We start from the raw sequence: 12573 nt of genomic DNA, 5'->3' as shown, positions 1-12573 counted from the left end.
ACTTACTTCACTAATCATAATCACTTTCAGTCCCATCCATTTTGTCCCAAAAGACCACATCATCTTTTTTAGTTATTTAGTAGTACTCCCATTATTCTTCTTCTCTTCCAATTCATTCTGTATGCTATCTAAATAGTATTATTTTTCTTTCACTAATAGAGCCTTTTTTCCATAACATGTAAAATCAAACGAATCCTACTTTGTACTACTGAAAATATACATATGTTCCCTGTTTTTTTTTCCTTTATCCTTGATGGTGGGTTCCTTGAAGACCAGATTTGAATTGTCACTATATATTTTTCAATACTAAAAAGAGTTCCACCTAATATGTATTTGTTATATAAATACTTAACTCAGTATTGCTAATAACAACAGTAAATCATATCAGTGTCAGAAACTATTTTCAAAGGGTTCATTTCCATCAAAGGGCTGATCCATCAATCACTTTTAAGTTGTGGCTAAAACCAGTCCTTTGTACTGATTGGTGCCAGCCAAATTCTTTAGAGATTAATTAGAGTAAGAATTTGTTGACTACTTTCACTTATGCTAATACTTCATATTTTCATAAAGTAAAATGTGTGATGAATATAAAGTATATCTCCCATGACAGTTTTTCCTAGTTATCCATTGCTTTCAAGTATAGTTTATAGAAATTAAGAAATTTTGGTGTCTATTTTTGTAACAACATCTGAAAGATTATTTCTGTGTCATAAGACTCATTTGAAAAGAGAAAATATGTCCTTTTGTGACATAGCATGTTACAGTTAGAACCTTCAGAATCGTAGATTTGCATGATAGCATATTTCTTGTACATATGACATGCCCATTATATATAAGAATAGGTATAGTCAGAGACACTGACTGAGAGATGCTCAATATCTACATGTGCTTTAAAAAAACATTGTGTCAGAGGAAGGAAATCTGATGCACTACCCTATGTCAGTTTAATTTGGAAATAACATACAGCATTTTTCACTATTTTTAGTAAAAATGAATGATCAGTCTATACATAACTTCAGCATTGGTGAGAAAGTACAGTATTACCTTGTGCCTAAAAAGTTAACATGAACAGAAAAGAAAAAAAAACATAAACCAATCCAGTCATTTTGGGGGTAACTTTAAGATTTACCTATGTATTTGAAGAGAGTGTGGAAGAGTAGAGCCCCCCTCCAGCATAACCTGTGTCAGATTAAACCTGGAGCCCCATGAGTACAGTCCTGCACTCTACCTGCTGAGCCCTTTCTCTGAATTTTTTTTTTTTTTTAGCATTTTCCTGTTGTCTAGTATTTTCTGACTGGTTACGCAGACTGGAGTTTTTATTGAGACGTAATATTGTATTTTTACACTGTACTGGGAAGCTTAAGGATTTATAGTACAGTTGTTGATGCCTTAGATGACATTTAAAAGTTAACTATGGAGGTACTATACAAGGTATCTATTGTAGTTAGGATATAACATGTGTGGATAGTATGCTGCTTTGTCATGAGCATGATCCGGGTTTGAGCCCAGCCCCCAGTGCACTGAAGGAAACTTGGTGCTGTGGTCATTAATTAATTAATTTATTTTTCCTTCAGGGTTATCCCTGTGGCTCAGTGCTTGCACTATGAATCCACTGCTCCTGGAGGCTTGTTTTTTCCCTTTTGTTGCCCTTTTTATCATTGTTGTTATTGCTGCTGTTGTTGTTGGATAGGACAGAGAGAAATGGAGAGAGAAGGGGAAGACAGAGAGGGGAAGAGAAAGATAGACACCTGCAGACCTGCTTCACCACTTGTGAAGCAACCCAGTGGACTACAAGAAAAGGTGCTTTGTTGTATTTCAGGGAAGCTTTCTTTTTTTTTTTTAATTTCTTTATTGGGGAATTAATGTTTTACATTCAACAGTAAATACAATAGTTTGTACATGCATAACATTCTCCAGTTTCCCATATAACAATACAACCCCCACTAGATCCTCTGTCATCCTTCTTGGACCTGTATTCTCCCACCCACCCCCACCCCAGAGTCTTTTTTACTTTGGTGCGATGCGCCAGTTCCATTTCAGGTTCTACTTGTTTTTTTTTTTCCTGATCTTGTTTTTCAACTTCTGCCTGAGAATGTCAGGGAAGCTTTCTAAAAAGGGCACACTATCAACATTGCCCTTCCTCTCTTACTGTTACCTACAAAGTGGGTCTGATAGTTGTAGTTCTGGAAGCTTTCACTGAACTTTAAGCAAATGTATAGGGATTTTCTTGCAAGGTCACCCAGAGCCTTAAAATGCCATAGTTGCAAACAGTCTGTACCCCAGAAATAAGATGAAATTCTTTAGCACTGTCAGGAAGATCAATCTTTTTAGTGAATTTTGAGTATTCTATTTCAGATCAATTGATCAATTGAACTAGGAACTCAATAGTCTCTGCCAGTCACAAAATGACAACATAAAGATTTACGTAAACTAGAAAGTCCTCTTTTCTTGATATATATATCCCTATTGCTGGGGCTTAGTACCTTCACTACAAATCCACTGCTCCTGGCAGCTATTTTTACCTTTTCTTTTTTTATTGGATAAGACAGAGAAATTTAGAGAGGAGGGGAAGATAGAGAGAGAAATAGACAGAGAGACATCTGCAGACCTGCTTCACCTCTTGTGAAGCTACCCCCCTCCCCCCGCAGGTGGGGAGCCGGTGTTTCAAACCATGTTCTTTGCATCAGTCCTTGTGCTTACTACTATGTGCCCTTAACGCAGCGTGCAACCGCCTAGCCCCTGAGCCTGACTTCTTTTTGTTGGATTATGCATGACTCCTTCACTAAATGTTACGCAACTTTGTTGATTTTTTTCCCCCTTTCTATTATTCTTGATAGGACAGAAGGAAATTGAAAGGGCAGGGAAGGGAGAGAGAAAGAGAGATACCTGCAAATCTGTTTCACCACTCATGAAGCACTCTCCTGCAGCTGAGGAGTGGGGAAAACAGTGGTCCTTGGGCATGGAGATATGTGCACTTTGCCGGGTGTACCACTACCCTGCCCAGACTTTGTTTTATCACAGAGAGAACTGAGAGAAACACTGAGGGGGCACACATTACCACGGGCAGGAACCCAGGTTCAAGTCCCCCATCCCACCTGGGATGGGAGGAAGGGAGAGAAAATTTCACAAGCATTGAAACAGTACTGCAGGTTCCTCTCTTTTTCTCTCTTATCTGCCCTCCCATCTCGCGGTGTCCTATCAAAAATAAATGAATTTGGAAAAAAGAAAAGGGAGGAGGAAATGGAGAGAGAGAGAGAGAGAGAGAGAAAATCACTGAGACAGTTCAATATTATAAATTTAAATAGAGAGGACTGCAGGAGAAAGAATAGTAAATCTTAAGACAAATGTGTCATACTCACTACTTAAGCTGTACTTCAGAATGAGTTGGTAATTATTTTAGATGAACACTTGTGAATGTTTCTTTCTACTAAAATTAAATTATAGGTCTTTTTGTACTTGTGATTTCCATTTTGTTTTTAAATTGCCAAGTTTACCATGAAAAGAGTATTACTTTAACCTGTAATTTTAGTGTCTATGGCTTCAATAACATTGGAGCATGGGATCTAGTTAAACACATTCTAGAACATTATATTTTTTTAAAAAACCTATTATACTGTGTAAGATAAAATTCTTAAATTACATCCCAAGTTGTGAAAGTACTCAATTTTGGTCTGGGGAGAGATAATGTAGTGGTTATATAAAATATCTTTCGTGCCTAAGGTACCAAAGGTCCCACGTTCAATCTCCAGCATCACTAAACCAGAACATAGAAGTGTTCTGGCCAAAAAAAAAAAAAGAAGGAAAAAGAGAGAACTCATTTTTTTTTGTCCCCTCCAGGGTTATTGCTGGGCTCAGTGCCTGCACCATGAATCCACCGCTCCTGGAGGCCATTTTTTCCCCCTTTTTGTTGCCCTTGTTGTTGTAGCCTCCTTGTGGTTATTATTATTGCCATTGTTGATGTTGTTCGTTGTTGGATAGGACAGAGAGAAATGGAGACAGGAGGGGAAGACAGAAAGGGGGAGAGAAAGACAAGACACCTGCAGACCTGCTTCACCGCCTGTGAAGTGACTCCCCTGCAGGTGGGGAGCCGGGGCCTCGAACCGGGCTCTTTAGGCCGGTCCTTGTGCTTTGTGCCACATGCGCTTAACCCACTGAGCCACCGTCCGACCCCTGAGAACTCTTTTTTTGTTGTTGTCGTTGATTAAACAGTGAATTTTGTTGGTTAAGCTCACTGACACAGCATTACTTTGAATTTGACTGTAGTTTAATATAGGAAAGTAGTAGTTTTTCAAAATAAAGGAATTATTTGAGATAACTTGGGCAAGATCTACATCATTTAATCAAAAATATAAGGGATTGAAAAGTTAGATTTTGGCGGTAGTGAAGTGGGTTAAGCTCGGGTGGTGCAAAGCACAAGGACCGGCTTCAGGATCCCGGTTCGAGCCCCTGGCTCCCCACCTGCAGGGGAGTCGCTTCACAGGCGGTGAAGCATGTCTGCAGGTGTCTATCTTTCTCTCCCCCTCTCTGTCTTCCCCTCCTCTCTCCATTTCTCTCTGTCCTATTCAGCAACGATGACAACAATAATAACTACAACAATAAAAGAACAAAGGCAGCAAAAGGGAATAAATAAATAAATAAATTTTTTAAAAAGTTAAGATTTTTTAGAGGATCTGCTTAGTAAAGTGTTTGGTAATAGTAATTAATAAGAAAGTTTACATAAGGTGTCTAATTTTTTATTATGGTATCTATAATGCTCTTTTAAAGCTCAATTAAAAAGAGCTGGCAAGATAATTCACCTAGTAGGGTTCCTGACTTGCCATGCTCATGTGCATGGTCCAGGTTCCAGTCCTTGGCATACCACATGGGAGTTCTATGGTGCTAGAGGATTCTTCAGCAGTATGTTGTCTTTCTGTAAATCTATCTGAAAATATTGGCCTATCGTAGTGAAATCACGCATAGTTCTCTGTAACTTCCCCTCCCCTCTCAATTTCTCTCTGCCCTATGGGGAAAAGAAAAAAAATGGCCACAGGAGTAGTGGATTCGTAGTGCAGGCACCAAACCCCAGGCAAGAGAGAGAGAGAGAAAGAGAGAGATCTCCAAGATTATCAGAATTGACCCATTTTTTAGCAATTAAACCTTTTTTAAATTTAGAAGGGTCACACAGGCAGAGAAAGGTAAGAAAATAAACTAACAGTGTAGCAGTAAATGTCAATGTATTGTATTAATCTATTAATAAAAGTTTGCATTATTTTAATATTTTTCAATTGTCATATCAATCACTTTTACTCCATTTCACCTTGAGTAGTTTTTTTGTAGTATAGAATAGGATTATAAAGCAACCTAAGTCTTAAAAGCCCTGCCTCCTAAATTAGAACCCCAAAACTCTAAACTATAAACAGATTTCACAAATTAGGTGGAAGCTTAAATATTAATGTTGTAAGGTGCATATTTATTCAGTTATTATGCACATGAATATAGTAACACATAAGCAAATATAGTTGAATAAAATTATGAATAATATAATCATTTTCAATAAATCAAAATCATTATGTAAATGTATAGTAAATTTGTTCAGTGAAAATTATGTTGCATTCCTTGTGATAGAGTTTATAAAATACAAATATTTGCCAGTGGTTTATGCAGTTAGCTAATTGACCAGAATCTGTTGTTATGGTAAAAATACAAATTAGAATTTCACAAAAATAACACTGAAGTAAATGAAAGATTATTTACTATTCTGCTACACTGGCATCTATGTAACTGCAACTTTTTTCTACCTTTATGGCAAATAACTATACTCAGAAAATTAAAGTTTAGGAAATTTAAATCTTCTTATTCTGCCACTTAAACGTGTATGTTAGAAAAGAGAAACATGGATTCCCAAGCCCCTGTTCTGAAGCATCTGATTTAAAGTCTGGCATGGCACCCAGAATTTTTTTTTTTTTTTTTTTAGTAAATGCCCCAAAACAACTTTATCAAAGGAAAGAACTTAAAGTAAGTCCATCATTCACTATTCCTTAAACTAATAATCAAAGATCAAAGAGAAAGAAAAATAAGGAATAGGGAATAGCAATAAGGTACCTGGCAATGGTGCTATGCTAGCTACCTTGTAGTATTTATGAAGTCTTAATTTAAATATATCATGGTTGATAGCTGTGCTGTGAATTGGGTATTCTTTAGTAGCTGAACCACCAGACATTTAGAATAAGTAATACATAAGATGATTTCAGAATGCAAAAAATAAATCAGTAAAATGATTTTTATACTTGTTAACACATATGTACACATGTAGATATCCACACACCCATCTGCAATATTTTTTGTCTCAACACTTGAAAACCTAATATGTCTTGTGCCTTCCTATTTGACTTGTATCAATATTATATATATATTATATCATATCATATATGTTTAAATAAAATTAAAAACAGTTAAGTGCTATTTATCAATTATGCAAGATCCATGACAAAATCTCAGTTGTACCTATAACACCATAAAGTTACAGTTAGGCAAATATGTAAGAAAGTGTCCTTCTCCAGAGGGTGATTTTAAATTTAAAACAAGATGCTGCAAACCTAGTTAAATTTCATAAAACTTTGAGCCAAAAAAAAAAAATCTGCCACGTTCTTATATTTCTGTAGATCATCGAATAATTTATTTTGGTGATAACCTCTTAAACAAGGACAAGAGTAAGACATTTTGATCAAAAGATTATGCCAATATAATTGTTATAACCTTTACATGCTGTATATCTGCTGTGTTGAGATAAAATAGCATTTGTTACTTATGTTAACTAGCTCCTGCTTAATTAGTTCACAATATTTTCCTTTAAATGGAGAAAATTAATAGTAAAATTGACATATAAATATAAAACTTCCCAATTAAAAAAAAAACTACTTGGTGAATCCAATTTCTAAAGCAATAGTTCTCACATTTCAGTATGCATGATAATCACCTGGGATGCTTGTTTAAAATTCAGATTCTCGTGGTTTTATCCACAGAAATTCTGATAGGGCCGTTCTATATTCCAGAACCCTGAACTTAAAACTCACTTTCCAGGTGTAAAACATTTATATGAATTCACTTCTGGCAAATACTATCCGGTATATGACTTCCTCTATTTTTCTGCTTTGGAATCCCAGGAGAGCTAGGAAAGGATGATATTAAACTGTTTGATTCAGTAGTTCTTGGGTGAAGAATGTCATGATTCTAACATGTTCCCAGGTAAAAATCATTGCTTGTGGTCTGTGAATCACTCTTTGAGAAGCAAAATTCTAAAACATAAACAGTTGTTAAAACAAGCCAACAGCTGCTCGATTGGTAGTGTAGCATTTGTGTTTCTGAGGCTTTCAGTTTGGTCCCTAGTACCAAATATTCCTGTTTGGTGCCCTGGTATCCATCCATTCATCTCTCTCTCTCTCTCCCTTTTAAAATATGTTTATTTATTTATTATTGGATGGAGATAGGGAGAAATTGAAAGGGGAGGGGAGAGAGACAGACTGGCAGACCTGCTTCACCACTTGTGAAGCTTACCCCCTTCACGTGGGGGACCAGGGGCTTGAACCTGGTCTTTGCGCACTGTGGTGAGTGCACTTAGCCAGATGTGCCACCACCTGGCCCCTCATCTGACTCTCTCCTTCCCTCCTTCATATAACATAAATCTAAAAAAATAATAATAATGCATGAAGACCTACAGAGATTAAATAACTCAATATAAAAGCATAGTAGCGCAGCGGGTTAAGTGCAGGTGGTGCAAAGCATAAGGACCAGCTTCAGGATCCCGGTTCGAGCCCTTGGCTCCCCACCTGCAGGGGAGGCCCTTCACAAGCTGTGAAGCAGGTCTGCAGGTGTCTTTCTCTCCCCCTCTCTGCCTTCCCCTCCTCTCTCCATTTCTCTCTGTCCTATCCAACAATGATGACATCAATAACAACAATAACAATAAAACAAGGGAAACAAAAGGGAACAAATAATTTTTAAAGCATAGTACTTAGCAATAAGTTTTTTTAATATTTATTTATTCCCTTTTGTTACCCTTGTTTTTTATTGTTGTAGTTATTGTTGTTGTCATTGTTGGATAGGAGAGAAATGGAGAGAGGAGGGGAAGACAGAGGGGGAGAGACACATAGACACCTGCAGACCTGCTTCACCGCCTGTGAAGCAATTCCCCTGCAGGTGGGAAGTCAGGGGCTTGAACCGGGATTCTTATGCCACTCCTTGCATTTTGCGCCACCTGTGCTTAACCCGCTGCGCTACTGCCCGACTCCCAGCAATAAGTTTTATAGTTTTGGGAGGGTGACGGCAATTTGGGGAACTTTTTCTAGAAAAGGAAGATTTAGTGACTGTCAAGATTGAAATCTATCACTTTAGAGAAGACTTGGATAGTCTAGTTCTGTACATACTGGCTAAAAAGTTCCACAGTTTACTAGACAAAAAAAAAAAATTACAATTAACTTCTTTTGGCTTTAACTGACTAAAATGGTTAGGATGAAGCACAATATTCAAGTTTATACCAAATTGAAAATTCTGCTTAAGGTAGGAATTTTTCTTTTAATAATACTATTGATAGTGGAGTTTTGTTTGTTTTCCTCCAGGGGCTCCATGATGGTGCTACAAATCCACTGCTCCTGGCATCCTTTTTTTTCCCCATTTTATTGGACCTGACAGCAATTGAGAGTGGAGGTGGAGATAGGGAGGAAAGAGAAAAAAAGATACCTGCAGACCTGCTTAGTAGCTTGTGAACTGTCCTACCAGGCAGATAGGGAGCCAGAGGATCAAACCTGGGTCCTTGAGTAGGTCCTTAACCAGGTGCTTCACACCCCAGCAACTGAAGATTTATTTTCCTCTTTATTGGGAGATTAATTTACATGTGTAACATTTCCACGTTTTCAGTATAAACACTAACCACCCACCTAGCTCATCTGGTTTCCTTTTCCAGGACTTGAATACTCCCAACACACTCTTAACCATCACTCCAACCCCCCCACCCACATGAACTCCCATCTCCCAACACACCTGCCATCCCATTCCCCCAAATCCCTGCCCTCCCATCCACCCACACCACCACCCTCCTTTATCCCCACTTCCCACTATGCCTCTATATCCCCGATACCTACGCCCCCCACTACACCATAAACCCACTCTGCCAACCCACAACACACCCACACTCCCATCTCCACACCCCTCCTAACCCCCAGCCCTAGGGAACCCCACCCCATGCCCTTACATACTCCGCCCCTATACCCTGGCCCTTCAATCCCCCTATCCCACCAAATCTCATACCCCTGCTCTCCATGCCTCCACACGCAGCCCTACCATCCCCCTAAAGCAACAACACATTCACCCACCATCCAATCCACCAACCCTGCCCTCCCAACACCCACATCCCCGCCCTAAATCCCCCTATAACCTCCCTCACCCGACCTTCCACCCCCTATTCCAACACCCAAACCCCCACCTTCCATCGCTGTACCCCCCAAACCCCAGCCATCCCATCCCCCTAACAACCCAAAACCCATACCCCAACCCTCCCATCCTCCACCCATCCGAACCAAGCCCTCCCATATACCTATCCCCCATTCCTCCCCGCCCTCACAACTACCCATACTCCCACCCTCTTATCCCCAAACCTCCACTCTCCCATCCCACAACAGCCTCACCATCACATTCCCCCAAAAAACCCCACACGACCATACCCCTACCCTCCGATCCCCCTCTCCCCCCATAACCCACCCTACCATTCCCCCAACCACCCACGCCCGATCCTCCATTCCACCCACTCCCAAACCCTCCCATCCCCCTATTTTCCCATTCCCCATACCCCCTCCCATACTCCCACACAGCACATTCCATCATCCCTCCACACTCTCCCAGCTCTTCCATCCGCCTGAACCCCCAAACCCCACCCTCCAACACCCCCACCCCCCATAATCACGTCCTCCCATGCACCCAACCTCCCACAGCCATGCCCACCCATTCTCATATCCCCCCAACCCCCACAATCAAGCCCTCCCATTACTACAGCCCCCCACAACTAGGCGCTCACATCCACCTATCCCACCACCCCGAATTCACCTTCCTTCACATCCCCCCAAACACCCAAACCCCTGCCATGCATCCCCTCACCAACCCACAACCCAGGTCTCCCATCCCCATGACCCCCAACACCCACATCCCAAAAATCCCACCATCCCAACACCCATTCCCCGCAACCTCCTATACCCAAAACCCCTACACCCACCACCCTCCCATGCCCCACCCCCAAAAACACACCCTCCCTACCCCATCCCCATATCCCCCATACTCCTGCCCTCCCATCCACCCACCCCCACAGCCGCGCCCACCCATCCCCCTATCCCAACTCTACACCCCCGCCCTCCCATCCTCATACCCCCTAACACCCCGCCCTCCATCCCCCACCCCTACCCTCCCATCCCCCACCCCCTCCATCTCCCCACCCTCCTATCCCCCAAACCCCATCCCACCGCCCTATCCCCTATCCCCACCCCGCACCCTCCACGCTGCACCCTCCCATCCCCACCACCCCCCCCACCCTCCCACCCCCTATAACCTCAACCCCATACCTCAACCCCCACATCCCCACCCTCCTACCCCCCTAACCCCCACACCCCCACCTTCAGATCCCCCTAACCCCACAACTCCCATACCCCAGTAGTCCCATTGCCCCACACCAGCCCACCCCCCAAAACTCTGCCCCACCCTACTCCAGAGTCCTTTACTTTGAAGCAGTACATCAAATTCAATACAAGTTCTGCTTTGTGGAGAATTTGTCCAACAAAACAGGATAAATGATTATGATGTCATAAAAGTGTGGTTAGCAGATTTCTAAATTAACTCTCCATCATGTTTTTTTTTCTTTCCATCTTCATCTTATGCTAAGGAATGGGGTCAATATAACTTGAAGTCATTCTCTTAAAACAGTAAAAGTATTGCTAACTCTCGGTTTTCTATGTCCTCTAGTTGTATAAAGTCTCTCAGTTGGCTGAATATATAGAAGCCACAATTTCCTTCAGAAATCATGAGCTACAGATGCTAAGTTCAACTAAATGAAAAGTGTATGCAGGATAGTAGGCAGTGGCGCACCAGATGAGCATACGCTTCACTAAACACAAGGAACCTGGTTTGAGCCCTGCCTCCCACTCCCCACCCTTTAACTACAGTCTCCTTCACATGGAAAATCACAACTTCACCAGGGTTTCAGCAAGAGTTTTTGTTTTGTGAACACTAATTGATTTTTAATTTTAAAAAATGCATTACTTATCCCCACCTGCAGGGGGAAGCTTCACAAGTGCTGAAGCAGTGCTGCAGGTATCTCTATCTCTCCCTATCTTTTCCTATCCTCTCAATTTTTTCCGTCAAAAATAATACAATTTTAAAATACATTGTTTAACAAAAACATTTTTAGCATTCTAAAAAGAAGAAATAAATTACAGAACACGAACCAGACAGTTAAACTGATTTTTTTATTAATCATCATCATCGTCCTCCTCCTCGTCCTCCTCTTGCTTATAATCTTCGTCATTGTCGTCATCAGCCTCCTCCTCTTCCTCTTCCTCTTCCTCTTCCTCTTCCTCTTCCTCATCTTCATCTTCCCCATATTCTTCCACAATTATACTCACGACCTTTCTAAATCTCTTTCTACTTTCTAGCTTTTTTTTTGCCTTATGAGCTGCAACATCTTTGTCGTATTTCTGCTTCAGCTGAGCAGCCTCGATTTGGTAGGGCTGTTTCTCACTATCATTTAAATTTGACCACATCTCTCCGAGTATTTTTGCCATGGCCCCCATAGAGATACCAGGATTGGTGGATCTGATTTCTGGGCGAAGTTTGGAACAAAATAAAAAGAATCCAGATGGTGGTCTTTTGGGGGCATTGGGGTCCCTCAGATTACCTTTTTTCCCCCGCATGTATTCCTTCAATTCCCGATTGTAGCGTTCTCTGTCCTCTTTCGCCATTTCATTAAATTTGGTCTTATCTTCTGGAGACATTGCTTTCCACCTTTCTGAACAACTCTTAGAAAACTCAATAAAATTAACAGCAACCTGGGGGTTTGCTGCTTTTAGCTCCTCTCTGCGGGTCTGAATGAAAAAGGCATAGGCCGATGTTTTCCCTTTGAGTTTCTTTGGTTCGGCTCTGGTCATCTTGATGCGGAGAATGAAAGATTTTTTTGTCTTCTTTGAAGGCGGTGCTGAACCCATAACCTTATATGAAGGGCCTTCTGTCGCCATCAGGCTCAATCACTTGGATTGAAGTTTCAACCTGTGGCTGCCGTGTTTTATCCTCAGAGTGTCACAGAACATGATTGTGACCTCACCGTACATGTCAGAGGTCTGCAGAGGGCTGCCATGGTACCCGGCTTTTCAGGTCTTCAGTTGAAAGCCCAGAGCTTCAAGATAGCATCCCTTGACTTTATTAATAAGTGGCTATCAAAGTCTAGCTCTTCAGTGCCTTAAATAACTGGAAAATATAAATATGAAATATATGAAATAGTAGATGTGTTTGTTTTGTTCAGACCGTAATACAAGTATTGATTTAAAAGTCTGATATTTAAAGCTG

General features: G+C 40.9%; 1 protein-coding gene across 1 annotated transcript; it reads right to left on the bottom strand.

Annotated features, from left to right (window-relative positions):
* Positions 1-2203: 2203 nt before the first annotated feature.
* LOC103113653 (high mobility group protein B3-like) lies at positions 2204-12191 on the bottom strand. Its single transcript, XM_060183417.1, has 2 exons — positions 11524-12191; positions 2204-2306 (listed from the first exon to the last, which is right to left on the bottom strand). The coding sequence occupies exons 1-2, from the start codon at positions 12156-12158 to the stop codon at positions 2204-2206; spliced, it is 738 nt and encodes a 245-aa protein (XP_060039400.1). The 5' UTR covers positions 12159-12191.
* Between the last annotated feature and the right edge of the window lie 382 nt (positions 12192-12573).

This window comes from Erinaceus europaeus, chromosome X, assembly GCF_950295315.1.
Source record: "Erinaceus europaeus chromosome X, mEriEur2.1, whole genome shotgun sequence".
NCBI classification, from domain to species: Eukaryota; Metazoa; Chordata; class Mammalia; order Eulipotyphla; family Erinaceidae; genus Erinaceus; species Erinaceus europaeus.
The sequence above is the reverse complement of the archived record's forward strand: the minus strand, read 5'-3'. Positions and strand labels throughout refer to the sequence as shown.

Bases quoted from the DNA above. Each gene is read 5' to 3' on its own strand.
- LOC103113653 (XM_060183417.1), bottom strand. From the start codon at position 12,158: ATGACCAGAGCCGAACCAAAGAAACTCAAAGGGAAAACATCGGCCTAT. The intron at 2,307-11,523 runs GCAAGAGGAGGA...TCTTCCTGACAG, and splicing joins GACAATGACGAAGATTATAA to TGCTAAAGAATTTCATCTTA.